We start from the raw sequence: 24,353 nt of genomic DNA on the forward strand, positions 1-24,353 counted from the left end.
TGAACCTCCTCCATCTTGTCTCTGTCCCTTCGGAGATTCGGTCTCCAGAACTGAGCACAGTACTCTAGGTGAGGCCTCACCGAGGACCTGTACAAGGGGATAATCACTTCCCTTTTCTTACTCGATATTCCTCTCTATGCAGCCCAGCATTCTTCTGGCTTTAGCTATCGCCTTGTCACATTGTTTCCCTGACTTCAGATCATTAGACACTATCACCCCAAGGTCTCTCTCCTGCTCCGTGCACATCAGCCCTTCACCCCCCATCGAATACAGTTCTTTCGGATAACCTCACCCCATATGCATGACTCTGCACTTCTTGGCATTAAATCTCAGCTGCCATATCTTCGACCACTCCTCCAGTTTCCTTAAATCCCGTCTCTTTCTCTCCACTCCTTCCGGCGTGTCCACTCTGCAGATTTTATGCTCCGCTGTGCAGGTTACCTCCATGTTTCTCTTTTACTGGGACAATAACAAACACAAACATGTAGACAAAGACTACAAGGTTATCTGCCCATGTTTCATCAATCTTGCAAGACTTACATTGGCTTCTAAATGAGTTTTGGGTAAGATTTAAGATCCTATCTTTAGTTTGAGTTGTCTATGATAAAAGCTCTCTTATTTGAAGCAGTTGTTGAGCATATATCGCCCGCAAAAGTCTATATTCTGAATCATAACAGTTGCTTGTGATTCCGATTATTAAAGATGTTGCAGCAAACTTCCAAGCGAGCTTTCCCTTATGTTGCGCCAATATTATGGAATAGCATTCCTTCAGAAATGCATTCATCCAGTGATTTTAAAACCTTTAGGAAAGTGCTAAAAATGTATTTGTTTAGAGAAGTTTTTAGATGTATGATGTTGGAATGTGTTAAATTTGTTTTTACATCGTGTGTGTTTGATTTTGATGTGTGTGGGAATGTTTAACATATCTTAAATGTTTTATATTATGTCTATTCTGACTTTGTTGTTGTAATCCAACTCGAAAAATTTTTTTCGTAAGAACATAGACTGTTAAGAATTTGTAAATAAGGCCCGTTCTTAGCTCCCATCCCACTTAGCTGGACACTAATTGATCTTTAGCATTTTCATTCTTGTCCCCAGAGATCCACTGTTTCTTAGCATCTAATCAAATGAATCCAGAACCAGTGGATTATGCATCTCAGATGGAGATGGAGCAAAACTGACATCACTCCTGCAGTGAAATCAGCCTGCCAGTATTTTCCGTCTCCAGCGGACGTGCATCTCCCTACTGGGGATTACATCAAGTTTTAGAAGGCGAAATAAAACTAAATTTAATTCACCCTGCTCTCCTGCAGTGATAACAAATTGTCTCTCCCCCAGATGAGAATTCCTGAGGTGATTTCCCTGTACGTACCCGGATCAGTCCAGATGGTGGGTTGAGTCTCCTGTCCAGCAGATGGGGACAGAGAAAAACTGAAAAGGGTATCCTATATCAGCACAGTGCTCACCCTGCATACCTTCAGTATTTCTCTGTCTCCCAGAGGTTCCCTAGCTTTCTATGTTTTCCACACTGTGGTGATTTCTTTCTTTCTCCTTCTGATTGTTTCCAGGATCAAGCAAGTATTGATTAATTTCTATATGTATAAAAAAAAAAAAAGAATTTGAAGGAAATCAAACTTCTTGTCTGTCAGACAGCTCTGTCTCACAGCTCTTACAGGGTCCCAGGGGGGATTTTCCCCTTGAGTACTCAGCCTGGGACCCCTCTTCCTGGTGACCACGTGCCTGGCTTAAAGGGGTGATACTGGTGGTCCAGTCATGCCCCCTTTTCGCGCCTGCCTCAGGTCTTTTAGTAGAGAAGCTCCCATTCCTTTGCTCGTTTCTTTGGGGGGGAAAAAAAAGACCATCGGAGGCATAGCTTACCCACGCTTTTCATTGCAGGCTCCAGCAAGGTAAGCAGCCGGGGAAGTGATTACTGGTGGGTCCAGTCCCTCTCTTCACCCGTGTGTGTCTAAGCTCTGTGTAAAAGAAACAAATAAATAAATGTTTCTGTTTTGGTCAGCTGCAATCTAGGGCCCCAGCCCACCTGAATTGCCAAGTTTATGGCCGATTTCGTGTTTTGTGAGCCGTTTTTCCCCCCACCATGCTATACACCAGGATGGCCATGGCCATCCTGGTGTATAGCATGTGAGGAATCTGCCGCTCTGTTTTCTAGGACTGGGATTTGCTCGAGGTGCCCTGGACGACTGGCTTGTTCGGGCAAAGTCGGAGGACCTGTGCATAGCAGTCAACCGGGTCTTGTCTGTTCTCACCTCCCTCAGGTGGATAGTCAATTTCTCAAAGAGCAACCTCAAGCCCTCTCAGGTCCTCAAATTCTTAGGAGCACGCTTTGACACTCGTGTGGGCAAAGTTCTGTTACACTCACCCAGTACTACTGTTAAGCACTGAGGTACACCTAGATTGGCAGCTGGTCCTCCCAATAAGAATCCAGATGGCATGGATGAAGAGGCCGATTCTGACCCTCTAGAGGATAGGGAAATTCCTCCGGGACTGGAACTATATAGGACTATGTTGCGGCTCTTTTATAGAGATGAGATACCGGCTCTGATTTCCCAGACTTTCAAGATGCTGGGAAAACCTGGGGCAGAGTCCATGTCTGAGCCCAAACAAAAACACATTTTGGTTTCTTTGCGTAAAGCCTCTTGTTTGTTGCCTATTATGGAGGCCATTCAAAAACTGATCTTGAGTGGGGCACCCCAAAGGCTAATTTGAAAGGGGGTCGGGTTTTGGAAGGGCTGTACCCCCTGGATTTCAGTGGCGAGAGCGTTTGTGTTTTCCGAAAGTGGATGCATTTGTCTGTGCCATCTCCTAGGAGGGGCCTTGAAGGATGTGCATGATAGGATTGAGGCCATCCTAAGCAAGCATTTGAAGCAGTGGCAATGACTTTGCATATAACTTCTTGTTCCCTGGTGGCTCACTCTTGTTTTCTTCTCTCAGGAGGTCGATGAATCTGGAGTGAATTCCAGGGCATTCATGGAGCCAGCAGCTGCCTTTTTGGCAGATGCGGGCTGTGATTTGTTCCGCACATCAGCCAGAGAGGTGGCTTCAGTAATAGCAGCCAGGAGTCGGTTAAGGCTGAGAAATTGGTCTGCAGATGCGACCTTCAAGGCTAACCTTACGAAATTGCCCTTCAAAGGCTCGCTCTTATTTGGGAGCAAGTTGGACAAAACTGGCCAGTAAGTGGTAGCCAGTTCCTCGGTAGCCGGAAGATAAAAAGCAGACACTGCGCTGTTTTGGCATATCAGGTCATGCCAAGGGATCCAAGCGTTTTCAACCCTACAGAGGAGGTCTCTGTCCTTTCTTCCCAGACAGCCCAGACGAAGCGCGGGTTTGGGTAGTGGAGCCTCCCAATGAAGGTATGCCGACCTACCCCCGGGAACAGGAGATAGGGGGTGCCTCTCTCTATCAGAGGTGGGTTGAAATCACATCAGACCAGGGGGTCCTGAAGGTCATACAAGAGGGATATGTGCTGGAGTTTGACAGTGTTCCTCGGGAAGTATTCATGGTGTCTCCCTGCTACTCCCTGCAGGCAATGGAGTGTACATTCTCAAGGCTCCTCAGTCTGAGGGCTGTAGTTCCAGTGCCCATGTCTCAAGAAAATATGGGTTGATACTTCATTTATTTCATTGTGCCCAAGAAGAGGGCTCCTTTCGTCCCATCCTGGACCTCTAAGGGGTCAATAGTCATTTGCGGGTGACTCATTTTTGCATGGAAACATTGTGCTCAGTGATGATGGCCATGCAGTTGGGGGAATTTCTGACCACCTTGGACCTGTCTGAGGCATACATGCATATTCCCATCCAACTAGAGCACCAATGTTTTCTACAATTAGCAGTTTTGGGATAACATTATCAGTTTGGGTGCTGCCTTTTGGTCTGGCCACCGCACCCAAAACCTCTTCCAAAGTTATGGTGGTGATGGCAGCAGAGTTGAGAGAGGATGGGATCCTGGTACACCTGTATTTTGATGACTCGCTGATTCAGGCCATGTCTCTGGTAGAGAGTTGCCTAGTGTCCCTTAAAATGATTTCCCTGTTGCAGGAGCTTGGCTGGGTGGTGAACCTGGCCAAGAGCAGTCTTCAGTTTTCTTAGTCGCTAGAGTATCTCTGTGTTTGGTTCAACACAAAGCAGGGCAGGGTTTTCCTGCTGATAGCTCATATTCAGAAGTTGACACAGGTACGTCTGTTGATGAACACTATATGACCAACAGTGTGGTCCTATCTGCAGGTACTCTGTTTGGTGGCAACCTTAGAAGTGATGCCTTGGGCAAGGGCGCATATGCATCCTCTTCATCTGTCCTTGCTGTCTCAGGCCCACAGTCTCAGGATTATTCGATTTGGCTCCAGCTGCTGATGGAAGTCTGCTCTCCACTACAAGCAGATCATGTGAGAGAGAGTTTCTCTAAAATCACCGGACTGGTTTGGACTCATGGCAGATGCAAGCTTCCAAGAACTGACAGTGCAAAGGCACTGGAGTGCAGAAGAGTTTCTCTGGAACATCAATTGGCTGGAAGCCCAGGCGGTCCGGTTGGTGTGCTTGCAGTTCAGTGGCAGGTTGCAAGGTTGAACAGTCCGGATGATGTCTGACAATGCAACAACAATGCTTATCGGCAGAGAGGAACCAAGTGCCAGCAAGTGTCGCAGAAGATAGACCAACTTATGCAATGGGCGGAAGTGCATCTTCAGGAGATCTCTGCCTTCTCAATGTGAAGATTTCTCAATTCGGCAGTCACAGGAGAGATCCAAAGTCCTTGGGTATCGATGCTGTCATGCAGGATTGGCCGGAGGGCAAGCTGCTGTATGTCTTTCCCCTGTGGCCCATGTTGGGCAGAATGGTTCGGAGAGTCGTGGTTCACAGAGGGATGATGCTTCTGGTGGCACCAGATTGACCCAGGAGACCATGGTATGTGGATCTGTGAAGGCTCCTGGTCAACTCTCCCCTCCGGTTTCCAGCGCACAGGAATCTGTTGCGGCAAGCATCTGTTCTTCATGAAGATCTGACTCTATTTTGTCTCGCTTGCTGAAATGGGGATATTCTACTGCAGTTATTCCCATCTTGCTTACCAGCGAGAAAGTTCTCCACTTCCTTAGCCTGTGTGCGGGTTTGGTGAGTTTGAGAGACTTGGTGTGAAGATTGAGGTGTTCTTGCTTGTTTGGTTAAGAATCCCACTCATTTTGGAATTTTTGCAGGATGGATTTAATAAAGTGTTGGCCCTTAATTCCTTTAAGGTACAAGTAGCTGCTCTTGCCTGTTTCAGGGGGCAGGTGAATGATGGTCCCTTGTCAGCTCATCCAGATGTAGCCCATTTCTTGAAAGGAGTGAAATATCTTCGTCCTTCCTTGCAGTTACTGATGCCCTGTAGAGTCTTATTATAGTTTTGGATTTCTTAGCAGGCCCCACATTTAAATCAATATGTAACATTTCCTTGCGGTTACTGACCTTGAAAACAAGGCCTGTAGCTCAGACTTTCTGAGCTACAGGCCTTGTTTTGCCAGGAGCCATTCCTCTGAGTGACTCCAGTGGCAGTACAACTGGGTACTGTTTGTTTCTTTTTGCCAGACTTGGTCTCAGATTTTCACTTGAATCAGGTCATTTCCCTGCCATCTTCACACAGAGAAAGAGATGTGGAGGAATATCGCCTGTTGCTTCCCTTGGATGTCAAGAGACGTATTGTAAGGTATCTGGACGTTTCAAAACCTTTTTGGAAGATGGATCGCCTGCTTGTCCTCCACAGTGGTCGTAAACAGGACAAGCCGGCTTCGCGGATTACATTAGTGTGCTGGATTAAAGAGATGGTCACAGCCGTGTACATGGATGCTGAACAGCTGTTGCCTAGCCAGGTTAGGGCTCATTGCACTAGGGCTGAGAGTCAGGGTGGAAGTTAGATTGTTGTCTCCTGTCAACATTTGCTGAGCTGCGACATGGTCCTCCTTATACACCTTTTCCAGGAATTGTCTGGATGTGCAGGCCCAAGAAGACACAGCCTTTGCATGTGCGTTCATGAGTGAACCGTGGGCAGCCTCCCGCCCTATTTGTAAGTAGCTTAGGTATATCCCACTTGTTCTGGATTCATCTGACTAGTAACGAATGGGAAATTACTATTTACCTAATAATTTCCTTTTCTTTAGAAGAGTCAGGTGAATCCAGCTTCCTGCCCTTGACTGCCGAATGATTTTGCTAAGGTTGTCCTGCACGGCTACATGTTCCAGGGGTTACTGGAAAGTTAATCCAGTCTCTGTACTAGTGTTAATATATTCTTTGTCGGAGCTCAGTGTTTCCTGTTGGCTGAGTACTGAAATGGTTATCTGTTATTGATCAAACTTTTGCTGGTCTGTCCACAGTTGGCTTTTGAAGAGAATACTGGCAGGCTAATGTCACTGCAGGAATTAAATATACTGTGATGTCAGCTTTGCTCTGTCTCCATCTGCTGGTAAAGGTGCACAATGCACTGGTTCTGGATTCATCTGACTATCCTAATGAAAAGGAAATTATCAGGTGAGTAGTAATTTCTCATTGTTCTATTCTTTCTTGAAATCTGACATTTTTTGTCTCCACACCTCCAATAGGAATGTGTTCCCAAAGATCCATCACTCTTCATGAAGAAATATTTCCTTAGATTGATCTTTTATCTTCCCTTTCTCATCCCCATCCTGTGGCTCTTCGTTCTAAAAAATGTGTTCCTTTCAAATGAGCCTATCTTGTTTGAAATACCTCCAAAGAATAAATACAATCATATTACCCTGTCTTTTCTCCTCTAGCGCATACATGTTTAGGCAGGGTCATTGCTAGGTACTTAAAAGATCTGGTACATGAGTCAGAAGTCCTTCCTCCATGATTTTGATAATTAGCTATGAATTTAAGCCGCCTGGGGACAAGGAAATACCTACCTGAATGTAATCCACATTGAAGTGCCTGAACAGAATATAAATCAAATAACTTTCATAAAAATTATTTGATAACATTCATTCAATTCTTCTATATAGATATGGGAGTGAAGTCTGGAATCTGTACAAGAGGAGACAGAATTTCAACAAACATACTGTATCTCCAGTTCTGTAACTCTGCATCCATAGAAATTCTCTCAACAGCAGGGACAGGAATTTCCCCTTAAACTTACCATACAAAAAATATATATACATTTTTTTTCACATTCTAGTATCACCTCAGTAATAGCAATATAAACACCTTCCATTGCCAGACACTTATTGAAGTAACACAAAATCCTGCAAAAAATTCACACTATGTAGTAAACCTGCTACCAGCACTAATTCCTATGAGACGAGGCTCTTTCAGCAGAAGAGAGGCTCTAGAACAAGGGGTCATTTATTTATTTGATTTATATTCCACTTTTTGGCACTTCAGAGCAGATTATTTTCAGGTACTCTAGCCATTTTCCTATCCCAGGGGGCTTACAATTCATGTTTATAATTGAAGCAACAGGGAGTGTAAAGTGGCTTGCCCAAGATAACAAGGTGCGGCAGTGGGATTTGAGCCTGGTTTCCCTGGTTCGAAGCCTGCTGCTCTAACCACTAGGTGGCTACTCCACTCATGATGAGGGTGAAAGGGGATAGACTTGGGAGTAATCTAAGGAGAGGGTAGTGGAAGCATGGAATGGCCTCCCAATGGAGGTGATGGAGAGAGAAAAAAACAGTATCTGACTTCAAGAAAGCATGGGATAAATATGACGGATCTCAAAGGGAGTATGGGAATTATGAAGCTAAATTAATTGGGTGGGCAGACTAGATAGGCCATATGGGCTTTTTCTGCCGTCATGTGTCTGTTTCTATGTAAATAGCAAATCTTCCTAAGAGAGGGTAGCAATACAAATATTACTACAGGCCAAAGAGATTGCTGTAGATCCTTACACAAATACTATGCTAGCAGAATCCCTCACCTCAGTCACACGTGCAGAACACTGACCAACCCTTACATAATACAAAATGAAACCACAAATTAAAAACAGAAATGTCATTAAAGCAGACCAGACTGAGCCTAGTGTAATAGTAGAAGGTTTAGCCAAGTTAGCTTTGAAAATAAAGCCAACCAAATCAGAGCCACTAGGGATTCCCACATTGCCGTGGCCACTAGCAGGTCCTCCCTTCCCCCATGAGAACTGGCACCATAGCAAACAAATCTCTGTGCTCCAAGTCTACCGGGGTGTGTTGAACTGGCAACTGAAGTAAGGTAGCTGGATCTTCACTTCAAATATCCCAACTCGGAGCGAAGAATTCGCTCCAGTGTTGACTGCTCTGTATCCAGGCATCCCACCGGCCAGTTCAATCCAAGGGTCAGGTCACAGAAAAGGGGGGGGGAGGGAGTTATCGGCGCTCCAGGACTCAACTATGTTTGCAAAACTCCATGCCGGGAGTCACAGCTTTTCCAGCTTCTGGAGTTTGACCGGGATCTGCGCTGAAAAAACTTGCGATCCTCTGCTGAATCGAGCCGACTGGTGAGGGAATTGGGGCTACGTCTGTCTGCCCTTACGTTTTGTATGAGGCATAGTTCCTGATAACAGCCGAAGAAAAACAAAATTGCACTCAGAACGGAGCTGTGTCCCTCCTTCAAGGTGCCATCTTGCTCTGGCCCATTTCTCTGCATTTTTTAAATAAAATTTAAAAAACTGAAAAATGTTGCTTGCATAAATATTCAACCCCTTCAGACTAGTACTTGGTAGAACCACCTTTTGCAGCAATAACAGCTTTAAGTCTGTTTGAGTAAGTTTCTACCAGCTTTGCATACTGATTGGGAGTAATATTTGCCCATTCTTCTTGGCAGATTTGCTCCAGGTTGTTCAGGTTGATTGGATGACACTTATGGACTGCAAATTTCAAATGGTGCTACAGATTCTCAATTGGATTGAGATCTGAACTTTGACTTGGCCATTGTAGAACATTTACCTTTTTGTAGTTTAGCTCACTCCTGTGTTGCTTTGGTGTTGTGCTTGGGATCATTGTCCTGCTGAAAAGTGAAGTTTCGCCCAAGTTTAAATTTTTTTAGCAGACTGAAGCAAGTTGACTTGCAGTTATCTCCCTGTATGTTGCTCGATCCATCCTTCAATTTTAACATGATGCCTAGGCCCCACTGAGGAAAAGCATCCCCACAAAATGATGCTGCTACCCCCATACTTTACCTTTGAGTTGGTGTTTGCTGAGGAATGGCAGTGTTAGGTTTGAGCCACACATAGCGTTTTGAATTTTAGCCAAAAAGCTCAATTTTTGTATTATCTGAGTACAAAACCTTATCCCACAATTTAGCTGGGTCTATGCTTTCTGGCAAACTCCAGATGTGCTTTGATTTGGTCTTTCTTCAGTAATGGATTTTTTCTAGCCACCCACCCGTGCAGTCCAGTTATATGCAGATCTCTTGATATAGTTGACTGGTACATCTCAATGCCAGTCTCAGCCACTGAACTCTGTAGCTCCTTCAAAGTGATTGTTGGCCTCTGTGGCTTCCCTCACAGTTCTCCTTTTTGCTCTGATGCTGAGTTTTGAGGAATGACCTTGTCTAGGGAATATCTGGGTGTTATGATGCAGCTTCCATTTCCTCACAATTGATCCAACAGTGTTCAGTGGGATATCCAAGCACTTGGATACTATTTTGTAGCCTTTTCCTATCTTGTACATTTATTTATTTGTAGATTTTTATATACCGACATTAGTAGGGGAACACCACATCGGTTTACATAGAACTAAAATATAGCAAACATGTCTTATAACTTTATTTTTAATTTCCTTAGAATGTTCTTTAGTTCTCATTTTCACAGCTTTCCTTCAGATTCACAGTCTGACCTATGGTACTGGAATTAGGGAGTCTCTTATTCAGAAAAGCTGACCTTTTTTAATGATTCACAGGTAGAGACCAATTATATTGTTAGGGCAATAGCTTTCACCTATGTAAACTTGGAGCTTCCACAGCACAGGGGTTGAATACTTATGCAAGGATTTTTAGTTTATTTTATTTTACAAAAATGCAGAGAAATAATGAATTGTGATTTTGAAAATGTACTTTAAGCGCATACTGGTTTCCAGTAAACATACTGTCAGGAACAATTTGTGAGTCATTTGTAATCCACAAAAATCTGTAGACTTTTTAGGGGGTCAAATACTTTTGCAAGCCACTGTATAATGTCATAGGAATGTCTCAGAAGTCTCACATCTCTATATTGCTTCATTAATTTTTCACCTTTCCCTAGAATATTGCTATCTACATTATTTTCAGTTCTCCTTAGTCATCTGCTTCTATATAGTGCTGCCTTGAGCAATTATTTTCTGCATTGACCTATGAACTACTATACAGTCTCCATTAGCCTGTTATGATAGCTGAAATAGATTGGCCTTAAACCTGTTAGGCCTTTGTAATCACTACATTTTATATACTTTCCTAACAAATCTGTTTGTTGCCTTAATGTCACTTTTTAGCTTTACCCACAGATTTTCTGCTTCCTCTATCTTTTCATACCCTGTTTAAGGACTCCTTGAGGTAGTCTCCCCCCCAATCATCAAAATTTGTTTTGCTAAAGTCAAGGACCCTGGCCTTTATATTTATTTATTTATTTTTAATCTTTATATACCCAAATATAAAGAAGGAGCAATACTGCACTCCACAAATCGTAAACAAAATCCACTAAGGAGTGCAAGAAGACTCTAGGTCCAATAATTTCATTTTCAATATTATTTATTTCAAGTTTTAAATGTTCCAAGGAGCCACTCCTGTTTTAAAGTAATGCACAAATGAATGACTGCTTCAGGGTCCCCCGACACGGACCCCGTGTTTCGCCCGAAGGCTGCGTCGGGAGGGACAGTCTATATTTTCAACAAAAGCTAAAAGAGAACGAAATATCAGCATTAAAAGTAATGGACCAATTTAAGGGTACAGAGTATATCTAGTAACGCTGAGACACGTACCTTAAAGTCAGCTGAGGAGTTCACACAGCTCAAAACGGCAAGGAGGGTGGGCGGCTAGACTAAACTCAGCGTTTTAAAGAACTATTTTGGCGCGTTTTTTACCACCAATCAGAGAAGAGAGTCAGCTAACCAATCAGAGCAGGACAGCCTGCACGCAACAACATGAGAAATGTCATTCTACACAAACGAATATTGAAAGTACATACAGATGAAGAAGTTTTTTTGTTTGAAAGTACATACAGATAAAAAAAATATATATATACAGATGAAATATATATATACAGATGAGAAAATATTTTTCTGCACAAAATAATATTGAGAAAACGTGTGAATCAAAAGATTTTTGAGAAATAATTATAATTTTTGAGAAATGATTATAAGAATTACTGCCATTCAATCACATACAAAGGCAAAAAATTATTTATGAGATAATTATAGAAATTACTTATAAGAAATATTTATAAGAAATATTGCCATTCAATCTCATTGTTTAATCCCGCCGGATGCAGGCTGTTAAGAATAAAAATCCATTTCTGCTCTCTGCGGATAAGCATATCAGAAAAGTTTCCTCCCCGACTAGGTGGATGAAGCAGATCAATAACCAGAAACTTTAAGTCATCCTCAGAGTGCCCTGCTGTTTGCCAATGGGAGACAAGGGGAGCAGTGTCACGGCCAGTGCGAATATTGGACCGGTGCTCGATAATACGAGTACGTATTTGTCTAGTGGTTTTGCCCACATATAATTTTGGGCAAGGGCACAAGATCACGTAGATTACTCCTCGTGATTGACAGCTGGTAGAAAATTTCAAAACAAATTTTCTGTGTGTAATCGGATGTTCAAAATTATTGGTGGAGAGGGCAAGAGGACATACTGAGCATTGTCCGCAGGATTGGTGGCCAGAAAAAACATCCGGCGTGGTATTGAGATTAGGTTGAAAATGCGAATGTACAAGTATATTTCTCAAATTTTTTCCCCGGCAAAAAGAAAAACGTAATGGATAATTAAAGACTTCATGCAGAGATAATAATGACCAATGACGCTTTAAAATGGAGGTAATAGTGTACACGTGAGTTGAGAAGGGCAAAATACAATTGATACATGAATCCTCTGTACGGGTTTGTGGAAGGAAAAGAAAATCTCTGTTTACATAAAGTGCTCTTTTAAAAGCTTTGCGAAGTACCCGGTGAGGGTACCCCCTTTCTTTAAACCGGAGGATCATCTGCTTAGCTTGTATTGTGAAGTCATCCTTGGATGAACAGAGGCGTCGGAGCCGTAATAACTGTCTGGTTGGGATATTCATTTTTAAAGGAGTGGGATGGTGACTTTCGAATTGTAACAAAGTATTGCGATCTGTGCTTTTACGGTAAATAGACGTGCTGAACACCCCTTCATTCAACTGTACCTGCACGTCCAAAAATGGAATGGTGACAGGATCAATGCAATGGTTAAATTTTAAATGGGGGTTGCTCTGGTTAAGCCAGTCCAAAAAATAATAAAATTGCATGTCCGTCCCTGTCCAAATCAAAAAAATATCGTCTATGTAACGATACCATGCACTAATAAATTGAAAAAATGGAGAAATGTATACTACTTCTTCCTCAAACCGGCTGACATACAGACATGCCAAACTAGGGGCCATAGTGGCCCCCATGGCAGTGCCTTTAACTTGTTGGTATAAGGTTTGCTGAAATTGAAAGAAGTTTCTAGTTAAAGCCAATCGTGTTATAGAAACTAGAAATTGGGTAGAAATGCGGTTTGGAGGAATACGGGAACTCAAAATGTTTTCAACCAATGTCAACGCCTCATCCTGGGGGATATTGGAATAAAGAGATACTATATCCAAACTTACTAAGAAGCATGTCTGTACAGGTGAAGGAAGGTTTTCAATAATGGTAATAAAATGGCTAGAGTCACGGCGTTACTAGATATACTCTGTACCCTTAAATTGGTCCATTACTTTTAATGCTGATATTTCGTTCTCTTTTAGCTTTTGTTGAAAATATAGACTGTCCCTCCCGACGCAGCCTTCGGGCGAAACACGGGGTCCGTGTCGGGGGACCCTGAAGCAGTCATTCATTTGTGCATTACTTTAAAACAGGAGTGGCTCCTTGGAACATTTAAAACTTGAAATAAATAATATTGAAAATGAAATTATTGGACCTAGAGTCTTCTTGCACTCCTTAGTGGATTTTGTTTATAATCTTTATATACCGAAATTCCTGTATGAGATACAAATCAATCCGGTTTACATAGAACGGCAGATCGCCCGGGGCTTACATACCTGACCAAGGCTTTTTACATAAAACAGTGAACAAAGGCTATTAACATAAAACAGTAAACAATGAGTCTCCAAAACTATACATATAACGATTAAACAGTGGGTCTCAAAATAACAATTAATAATGATTACCATTAAAAACAATTCATAATTAAACAGAAAAAATTGCCTGGGGCTGAAGGTGCATGCTTAAGGCTATTTTCTTGAAATTGAACAGTAGCTCGCCAAAGGTTTAACTTGAAGACAATTGAACAAGGGGGGGGGAGCAAAAGGAGGGTAATAGATGAAAGTGTAAATGGGAAGCCTGCTAGAAAGGAGGTTATAAGAAACCTTTCTGCTAGTTATATAGTGTAAATTGTCATTTGTTAACTGCTTGATGTTTGTACTTCTAAAACTCCCCAAATTGGTTGTCGTTAGAACTTAAATTCCATTTACCACCAAATGCATGAGATTTAATTGCATATACTGGAATCTGCTGGGTACTTGTGACAAGACTGGCCATTGTTGAGAAGATGCGGGGCTTAATGGACTTTGCCATTGGTTATGCTCCTGTGTGTGTTACAACCGACTTATTTTTGTGTTTAATCCACAGCTGTGACTAGTCGCCAGGACTGGACAGTATGGCAACAAAATGTTATATACAGAGGTATGGGTAAAATATATAGAACAGTCTAAAGAACACTATGCATGTAAATGTCTAAATATGTGCCAATAATTTCCTTTGTGGATTTGATTAATCGAGAACTGAAAGACCTTAGCATTAAACAAATAAAACCCCTGAAAATTGGGAGAATTAAGAATTGTAAGAAGAAAAATCTTTTCAGTTGTGATATGGGTTGTGAAATAAACTTTTAATACCAGAATGCTAGAAGCTAAGAGCAAATAAGATCTTATGGAGAGTTACTACACACTTACTATGAACAGAAGCAGAGATCATTTGCTGATATCAGGGGCCAAATAGGTCACTATGTCTAATCAATACACCAGTGAACTACCTATGCAGTTATCAAAACATGTCTTCAGGCATGTACCTTTTACAGGTGTATTCAGCAAAAACATCTCTGGAGAATACCTGTATAATTCCACCCTTCATCAAATTTAGGATGATATAATGCAGTCTAAAACTCCAAAACCACTCACTTCCGCCCGTGTCTTAGCTTGGTTTCAAGCATGCCTCACCCATGCAGCTATAGCTGGCTAGGACTCTTACTGGTCTTGAGGAGGTATCTGGGTATAAGATGATGCCTTGTATTTGAGTCCTATTTGTAACATGTTGAATTCTTCGGCAGATGTAGGAGGGCAATGTGAATAGGCTGGACCAGTGGCTGCAGACAGGTGTTCAGAATCAGACTGTGCAGCTGTCATTACTGCAGAAAGTGATCAATTTTGAGGCAGAATGATGGCAAACTGTTTACATATTGGCAGCAAAGGCACAGCACAATCAAAAGATCGTATTTGCAATAAGAATAATTATATACAACAGTTTCTTTCCTAGACATCCAAAAAAAGCCCCTATCCCCAGACAATCACAATCTAAATTCAGCATGGGCCTATGAGCTTGATGGGAGAGGTCTTGGAGGATGGTAGAGACCTTTTGTATTTCTCCAGATTTGTAAATAAAAATGCAAGAAATGGTAATGAATTGGCAACTAACAATACAGCTAGTACTTGTCCATTCTGCAAAACCATTCCGCCCAAGGATCTGATTTCTATTTGCAAGCTTTCTATACCATTAAGTTGTTTCATCGGCCAGGTATTCTACTATGGCTGAGAGTTAGGACTGGCATGTTCTAATTCTGTATCCCCTACTTGCAGAAATAAGGCCCTCACAAAGTTGTGAAACCATATGGATCTCTGAGAGGATTGGTCTGACAATGTAAGCAGATGGGGGACTAAGTATTAATCAAGTTAAAATGGAACCACATGTATGCTGCGAAATGAAGGAATTGGGGTATTATGAATCCCAGATCTACAGTATTAGTGTTAATCATAGATTTGCTGCCCAAACCATTTTCCAACATGTAAACTCCTATTGCAGGTTCTAGTTTCTGGTTATCTGTAATTTCAAGCCATCCCTGCATGGGAAGAGACAAACAGAGTTCCTTTTTATCTGGCATTCTACAGTTATGAGTGGGAGTAGTAACATTAGATAAGTGAAGATGAATTTGATTAAGAAAGCACATGTGTTGGTATGGCACTATTACACAGACAGGCTGAACAGGTCCAGGCTTTTGGCATAGGCTTAGACCTAATACCATTAGTTTATATTTCCACGGTTTTGTTACATATAAGTCCAGCAGTGGGTAGCCTTGCTTACACTCTCATGCTTCGCACACAGAGGGGAGGCATCAGTCGCAGGGGGTTAAAGTGAGATATAACATTGGCTGGCATTGGTAACATAAAAGTGGTTTTGCTCACTGATTTGAAGAGTGGGATATAATGGCCACCAGCTTTCTGTCCAGACTGCATCCATACCAGACATTTAGTTAAGAGTTGGCCCATTTCAAGATCTAAGCACTTATAAGTATGAGATACAGGTATACCAATAGGGGCAATCCCACTAAGAAGAAGGAAAACTTACAGGAGCTCTGCATCGCCATGTAAAGCAGTAGGCTAAGGAAGAGAGATGATTATGCCCAAAACACTTCTCGCCCCTATTTGCCATTTTCTTGGCCTTGCCTATGCTGCCATCTACTTATTTTCTAGGTTTTCTGTTCTCTATTTCTCGTCCTTGCGTTAGCTTGCAAGTGTCGAAGTGGGATGGGTGGCTCTAGGCCGCCTTGCCTTTAACTTTCACAGCTATGGGTTTGAGGGCAGTTCCCCCAAAGGAAATTCCAGAGCAAGTGATAGTCACTGGTCTATATTCCATATGTGATGTGAAGCCAGGTTAATATTTTGCAAGAAGAAATCATTGAATCTGTTAAAAGATATGTTACATTCCCTCAGCTCTAACACTGGAGCAGAGGCTTTCCGCCTGCTGTACTCTCTGGGTCTCCGGAGGGGGTGGCCTGCCACCCGTCACTGTTTCGCGCCGTTTCGCGCTCATTTCGCTTCAGGGCAATGCCCAGGGGACTCGCTTGTGTTGCGTGCGGGGAGTCTGGGCTCCGGCTCTCACGCGAAGGCCTCTGTTCCCGGGGATGAGGGGCCTTTGCGGAGAGCAGCCCCGACCGAGAAGTCACTCCCTTCGCGGCTGATCTCCGCGGGTGGCATCGCGGGAGCATTCCTGAGTGCGGAGGCGGCAGCCATTTTGGATCGCTCGGCGGCCATTTTAAATCGACCCGGTCATGAAACGGAGCTGTCAGAGGAGGAAGAGGATGATGATCCCCTCTCCCCGCCGGAGTTAAGACCTCCCAGGGGCCGGGATTCATCTGGGCATACTAAGGGGGATACTCGGAAGAGGCCACACCCCTTCTCGTCTCAATTTGTGCTTTTGCTGCACAAAGCTTACCTGGAGGCAGAAGCGGATTGGGAGCAGGGGGCTTCGGCTCCAAATAAGCGGGGGAAAATTTCTATAAGTCCTGAGGGACTAGGTTTAGGAAATTCTGCTCCTTCCCCAGCTCCTAAGCTACCGCAGCATAATCCGGTGGATCCTGCCCCTCAAGATCCCCCTACTCCTGATTCAGGGGCAGACATGGGGAGCGCGGATCTCATAGAGGGCGATGATCCGCTCGTCCTCAGATTGTTCCATAAGGAGGAGTTGGACCCCTTGATTTCGCATGTTCTTCAAGAACTGGGGATCCCAGTCCCACAGATTGATTCAAATTCTTTACCAGGCGACTTGGAGTTGACAGGGCTCCGTGCGCCGTCCCATGCGTTTCCTTATAACAAACTTTCCCAGATCATGTCCCGGGAATGGGATGCTCCGGAGGCTACCTTGAGAGTTGGCTGGGCTATGGATAAGCTGTACCCGCTTCCTCTTGAGGCTTTGGAATTGCTTAAGGTGCCTAAGGCGGATTCGGCGGTCACGGCCATCGCTAAACATACCACAATCCCAGTTACAGGTGGCACGGCCCTTAAGGATCCCCAAGATAGAAAATTGGAAGTGTTGCTGAAGTGAATCTTTGAAGTGTCAGCCCTAGGGGTATGAGCGGCGGTTTGTAGTTGCATGGTACAAAGGGCTACCCTCCGCTGGGCGCAGCAAATGTTAACGTCTCAAGATTTGCCTCCAGGGGAATCAGAGCAGACGAACCGAATGGAATCTGCGGTGGCCTATGCGGCGGACGCCCTGTATGATCTTCTCCATACTTCAGCCCGCTCCATGGCATCAGCAGTCTCCGCGCACCGACTCCTCTGGCTACGCCATCGGGCGGCAGACTCATCCTCCAAAGCGCAACTTGGTTCCTTCCCTTTTCGGGGTAAGTTGTTATTTGGGGATGAGTTGGAGCAGCTACTTAAGTCCTTGGGAGAGAACAAGGTCTTCAAATTGCCTGAAGACAGGCCGAAATCATTTTGTTCCTCGGGATCTTTTCGTGGTCGTTTTCGCGGACAGCGCCGGTATCGCTCCGGGAGAGGTTCCTCATTTGCACCGCGGCAACCGCCAGCACGCTCTCAAGAATGGTCTCCTTCCTTCGTGGCCGGCGGCAATCGCACACGGAGGGGAGCCATGCCTTCCCCAATAATAAGACGCCACAATGAGGGGACGCCGGTCCATCCGTCCGTTCTGGAAGCGGGGGCTCGTTTATTCCACTTTCGGGAGGAACGGGCCAGAATAACCTCAGACCAGCGGGTCCTCGACATTATAAACCGTGGCTACGCCTTGGATTTTGCACGACCCCTGCGCGATTGCTTCCTAGCCTCCCCCTGCGGGTCACGAGAAAAGCAAGAGGCTATTTTGCAAACGCTAGCGCGGTTACAGGCCCCGGGGGCTATAGTTCCCGTACCTGTGGCCGAGCAAGGCACGGGTCGCTACTCCATCTATTTCATCGTCCCAAAGAAGGAAGGAACCTTCCGTCCCATCCTCGATCTAAAACAGGTCAACAGAGCTCTAAGAATCCCATGCTTCCGAATGGAGACTCTCCGTTCCGTCATTGCGGCGGTCCACAAAGGCGAATTTTTGGCTTCTTTGGATCTCACGGAGGCTTACCTGCACATCGGAATACAGGAATGTCATCAGAGGTTCATGGTCCTGGGAGCCCATTACCAGTTTTGTGCTCTCCCCTTTGGTCTCGCAACAGCCCTGAGGGTCTTCACCAAAGTAATGGTAGTCGTCGCCGCAAGTCTCCGAAGAGAAGGAGTGCTCGTCCATCCTTACTTGGACGACTGGCTCATTCGGGCAAAATCAAGACGGCTTTGCGAGGAGGCAGTACGCACAGTCGTTTCCCCGTCTGAGCTCCCTAGGTTGGGTCGTCAACTACTCCAAGAGCCAGCTGATACCCTGCCAGACCCTAGAGTTTCTGGGGGCCTTGTTCAATACGGAGTGGGGCAAGGTTTCCCTGCCGCAGGCGCGAATGGAGCGACTGGCGCAAGTTCGTCGTCTTCTAGCTTTGTCGCTGCCGGTGGTATGGGATTATTTACAGGGTCTTGGATATATGGCGTCCACCCTAGAGTTGGTGCCTTGGGCCTTTGCGCATATGCGACCATTACAGAGAGCGCTATTATCTCGATGGGACCCCAAGTCGGAAGAATTCCGGGTGCCGTTACCACTTCTAGACCCGGCAAGGGCCAGTCTGCAATGGTGGTTGCAGCCGACCCATTTGCTCCAGGGAGTCGATTTTGAGCCTCCGAAATGGATCATCGTCACAACGGACGCCAGCCTGTCGGGTTGGGGGGCAGTCTGCCAATCTCAAACCGCACAGGGGCATTGGACGGCTTCGCAGTCCACGTGGACTGCCCTTGTCTGGAGACAAGGGTAGTCTGCTTGGCGCTGTGGTGGTTTCTTCCTCTGATCCAACATCAAGCAGTCCGAGTCCTGTCAGACAATGAAACGACGGTGGCATGTATAAATCACCAAGGAGGAACCAGGAGTTACTTGGTTGCGTCCGAGGCAAGCAAGTTAATGGATTGGGCGGAGGCGCATCTGTCTCGATTAGCGGCATCACACATTGCCGGCGTCGACAACATCCAGGCGGACTATCTCAGCCGGCAGCAGTTGGATCCGGAGGAGTGGGAACTGTCACAAGAGGCACTCAAACTCATCGTTCAAAGATGGGGAACACCCCACATAGACCTCATGGCGACGCGCCTAAATGCAAAGGCAGCACGTTTCTTCAGCCGCAGACGAGAGCACAGCTCGGAAGGCGTGGACGCATTGGTTCTTCCATGGCCCGAACGTGTTCTCCTGTACGTGTTCCCTCCGTGGCCACCGATAGGCAAAATGTTGCGTCGGATAGAATCCCACGTGGGTCCGGTCGTTCTCGTAGCGCCGGAGTGGGCCAGGAGGCCGTGGTTTGCCGATCTGATCAATCTAGCAGTGGACGGTCCCTTGCGTCTGTCACCTTCCTTGCCTATGGCGGCAGGGTCCAGTGTTTTTCGACCAGGCCGATCGCTTTTGTCTAGCGGCTTGGCTTTTGAGAGGCGTCAATTGAGGAAGAAGGGATATTCTGATTCGGCCATTACTACTCTTCTTCAAGCTCGTAAGCAGTCTACTTCGGTTACCTACGTGCGGGTTTGGAAGGTGTTAGACTCTTTGTGTCGTGGTTCCTCCATGTCTCCAAGACAAGCTACGGTGTCACAGGTCCTCCAGTTCCTGCAGGAGGGCCTAAAGAAGGGCTTATCCTATAATTTCCTTAGAGTGCAGGTGGCGGCTTTAGGCTGTTTCTGCGGTAAAATTGACGGCGTTTCCATAGCCATGCACCCCAATGTAGCCAGATTTTTGAAGGGGGTCAAGCATTTGCGCCCGCCGGTACGACCTATCTGTCCCGCTTGGAGTCTAAATTTAGTTCTTCTCCTTTTGAGCCGCTGAAGCAGGCTACACTCAAAGATCTCACTCTCAAGACAGTTTTCTTGGTAGCTATTTGTTCGGCGAGGCGCATTTCAGAGCTCCAAGCGCTGTCATGCAGAGAGCCTTTCCTTCGCATTTCGGATTCAGGTGTTTCGCTTCGAACTGTCCCTTCCTTCTTGCCTAAGGTGGTTACGTCTTTTCATGTGAATCAGACTGTAGAACTCCCAGCCTTTTCGGCGAAAGACAGTGAGGCTTCGGACCTTAGGAGGTTGGATGTTTGGGCATTGTTGAGATACTTAGAGGTCACCAATCCTTTTCGCTTGTCTGATCATCTTTTTGTTTTATGGAGTGGCCCTAAGAAGGGGTCCAAAGCTTCTAAGACGACTATAGCCCGCTGGCTGAAGGATGCTATTGCTTCAACTTACATTTGTAGGGGACGTGCCGTTCCAGAAGGTCTTAAGGCTCATTCTCTGCGTTCCCAGGCGGCGTCTTGGGCGGAGAGTGCCTTTGTTTCCCCTCAGGAAATTTGCTGGGCGGCGACTTGGAAATCCTTGCACACTTTTGCTAGACATTACCGTTTGGATGTACAGGATCAGACGGTACCTTCGTTTGGCAGCGGTGTGCTTCGAGCGGGACTGTCAAGGTCCCACCCCTTTTAGGGCAGCTTGGGTACTTCCCAGCAGTCTGGACTGATCCTGGTTCGTACAGGGAAAGGAAAATTAGGCCTTACCTGATAATTTTCGTTCCTGTAGTACCAAGGATCAGTCCAGACGCCCGCCCATGTCAGTAACAGTCCCGACACTCTATTCTTGTATTTCAGAATTCCTGTATGGAATGTTTACACAACTTTTTTATCGTTTCGTTCCGCGGCATTTTCAGCCGGGGTTTTTTCCTCGTTTTTCCAAGAGTTCATGTTTCACTTGTTCTAGTCACAGGTTCTTGCCTAGGATTTCTTCTATCATTCTGCTTTGTTATCGATTATACTGAAGGATCGCAGGGGGGCGCACCAGGGTATATAGGTGGTGCCTTTTCAGTTTCTCTCTGACTCCATCTGCTGGACGGGAGGCATAACCCAGCAGTCTGGACTGATCCTTGGTACTACAGGAATGAAAATTATCAGGTAAGGCCTAATTTTCCTGTCTGGGCTATTATACTCTAATACTGAGTAAGACTGCTGTCAATCCCTCTGCCCAGGGTAACCCAGTTTTATCTGCAGCTTTAGTTTGATTCATCCATTTCACATGTCTGGATGAGTGGGGGTGGTATGGGCAGGGGAGTCTGTGATTCAGTCAAGGTATTATTCTATTACTTTATTCTGAAATTCATGCCCATGATCACGGTCAATGTACTCAGCTACACCCCACTTAGGTTTATATTATTTCAAAAGGACCTTTGCCACTGTGGCACCTGGGTTGGTAGTGCATGCTAGGTAAGCCTCACCCCATTTACTTAACCAGCCCAAAATTGCCAATACAGTTTAGTTATTGTGGACTGGTTTAGTAAATGGGGTGAGGCTTACCTAGCATATATATAAAGACCAACTGCAGTTGCACCAGTGGGCCCTATGATGCCAGTGGCGCCTGTTGAGGAATATTAATTTCAGAAGCAGCATTTGGTTTGGCACAAACTAGACAGTTCTACCCAAACGTTTCTGGCATCTGTGCAGCTTCTGCATCATACCATTTTCCCCCACCTTTGCCATAGATAGGACCAAGATAAGGTAAAGAGTGGGGTGCAATCCAGCAGCCATCAGAGTGGTGCCCATACTCCAAATGGCTATAGTTGTTTATCCAGTAACACTTTTCATCATTGTAGGCAGCTTCCTGCAGGTCAGTAACATCCTGTACTGTAAAAGAGGCAATAGTTGCCAATGGCAGGGGAGGGGACATGCTTTGTACCAGCATAGAGCTTTGCCATTGCATCTTGTGTGTTTGTATGTATGAACAGCCTACTTAACAGTATCAACAGAAGCAGGAAGTAGAACTGCAATCACGAGTTAGCCGTGGTGGATGAGGGTGCCTACAGAAGTAAGAAATCCTCTCTCCTTCCCCAGACTACAAAAGTTATGGACGACTACTTATTCGTATCTGAAATCATTGTAAATGGTAACATACTTTCCATATGCATGCTGGAGTGCTCTCATCAATGCTTGCAATTCTGCTTCCTGAGCAGAGGTAGAAGGCAGATTCAACAATATTGTGTAGAATAACTACCTTATACCCTGCATCTCTGACTCTATCCTTAATTGCAGAGCCATCCAGCAACAGATCAAGGTTAGGTAGAGGTTTATTAGGGAGATCTGCCTGTGGAAGAGTAGAGAGATGGAGATAAGGCAGTCATGGGCCGGAACAGGGTCACTATCTTCTGGTTCCAGTAAGAGGGTGGCAGGGTTGAGAGCTGGGCACTGGGCCAAGTTTATGGAGCTGTTGAGCAGGTCTAGTTTCCACTGCCTGAAACTGCTCTGGATAACAAATTGAGGCTGGCCGCCTGTAACAATGCTATGGACAGCATGAGGGGTACAAGCATGTGCTGTAATAGAACAATGTTGGCTGCTGCCTTAATGGCTGTAACACTGCATGTAGACAGAGTATAGCTTGGAGGAGAAATAGGCTACAGCATGTTGTTGAGGTCCATTGTACGGAGTGAGAACATAGAGCATAACCATTTCAAGCAGTGACATGCAGGTTTGAAGGGTTTGGTATACTACTAGAATCTGATAAACCCAAAGCCAGGGCAATTTTCAGAACATCAAAAGCTTGCTGAAGCTATTCATTCCCCTCACTCATATCAGATGGTACTAGGGCTTTCTAGAGAAGATTCTTGCAGGGTGCACCTATGGGGGCATACCCACTGGTCCATTGTAGCAATAGCCACTGAGCAGCAATTTGATCAGGGACAGCAGTGTGAGCACCAGGAGACAGGAGATGTCCCAGGTATCACACTGTTTCTTGGGCAAGAAACAATTTCTTGGGATCTGCCTTGTGAGCCAGGGTGCTGAGCACTGTGGCCAAATCCTTTAAATCACTCTGCTGCCATGGGGAGCAGAATAGGAGATCTTCATCCTGTACTAATGTGCCCTAGAGGCTCCCATCAGCTTAGTCTTGATGTATAAGCTTACTGAAAATGGAGGGGCTTTTTATGTAGCCCTGAGGTAGGTGGATTCATGTATATTGTAAACCCCCCCCAACCCCATGTGAACACCAAAAAATAGGACTGTGTAATGTTTTCTGAAAAGAATGTCAGTGACATCTATAATTGAGTAAATCACAGTTGTGGGTGAAATGGTGAACAAACCTGTGGCAGGCTTAGGAACAATAGGAAAATAAGGAATTATACACTCCGTGTTAAGTTCCGTGCAGCCCCGCTCCCATGTAGGGAGCGGTTACTGATGATGATCCTTTTGAACAATTTATTTGACATTCTAGGATCTGGAGGGAGTCCAAGCCCAGGAGTGAGATGTAAATGGAAGGAGTAACTAAAAAAGGAATGACTATTGGAAAGGGTCCACTTGTGACTGTCCAAGGAGGTATAAGAGAGCACCACGCATCTATTCCCCATTCCCTTTACTGTTTGTATCTGACCTGAAAGTGGCGCTTCTCTCTTATGGTGCTCACTTACTGTCAGAAGAGACTGCTGCAATCCAGTTTCTGCTATCCTGCAGAGTAGACCATTACATCTTCTAGATCCTTAAGAGCCACTCAAAAGAACTTACTAGAAGTTTCAAGGGTGAAAGTAGCCCACAACAGGACATGGTCTGTGAAACTCCGTTCCTGTTGACATCACAACAGAGCCATGTTTAAAAACTTTCCAGAAACTTTAAAGTGTTATTTGTTTAGAAAAGCCTTTTTTGACTAATGAGCAAGGACTTTTTGAATATTCTCTAATAATGTTGGTACTGTGAGTTGTTTTATTGTGCAGGTGATTGATTGTTAGTTGCTATAAAATTTGATGTATGCAAATTATAGATTTTAATAAAAGGTAAAGGAACCAGACAACACACACACAGTGCCAACTAACAAAATGCCAATGTCACATCCCTAGTCAGTATAACTATTGAAATTTGGGGGGGGGGGGGGGGTGTTGGTGGGGCAGCCCAATGGTAAGTGGGCTGCCTTATGTGGAGGCAGTTGTGGCTGATATTTTGGCTGTGGGCAGGAAGAAGTGCCCCAGTATCCTAGCCCTATTTCGGTATTCATATCACCTAATCTTTTCCTACACTCTAATTGCCAGTGACCTGGGTGACTACACTAATGGCAATACCTGCTCCAAGAGGCAT

General features: G+C 45.0%; 1 protein-coding gene across 4 annotated transcripts in view; it reads left to right on the forward strand.

Moving 5' to 3' along the window:
• Nucleotides 1–24,353, forward strand: part of MOV10L1 (Mov10 like RISC complex RNA helicase 1) — a 546,310-nt gene that overhangs the window by 507,592 nt on the left and 14,365 nt on the right. For 3 of the 4 annotated variants that reach the window (XM_029617025.1, XM_029617022.1, XM_029617024.1), the window contains one exon: nucleotides 13,790–13,843. The exons of the other annotated variant lie outside the window; for it this stretch is intronic. In XM_029617025.1, the coding sequence (XP_029472885.1) occupies nucleotides 13,790–13,799 (10 nt within the window). In that variant the 3' untranslated portion in view covers nucleotides 13,800–13,843. The remainder of the gene's footprint in view (nucleotides 1–13,789; nucleotides 13,844–24,353) is intronic. 4 annotated transcript variants of the gene reach the window in all.

Source organism: Rhinatrema bivittatum, chromosome 9 (assembly GCF_901001135.1).
Source record: "Rhinatrema bivittatum chromosome 9, aRhiBiv1.1, whole genome shotgun sequence".
In the NCBI taxonomy this organism is placed as follows: domain Eukaryota; kingdom Metazoa; phylum Chordata; class Amphibia; order Gymnophiona; family Rhinatrematidae; genus Rhinatrema; species Rhinatrema bivittatum.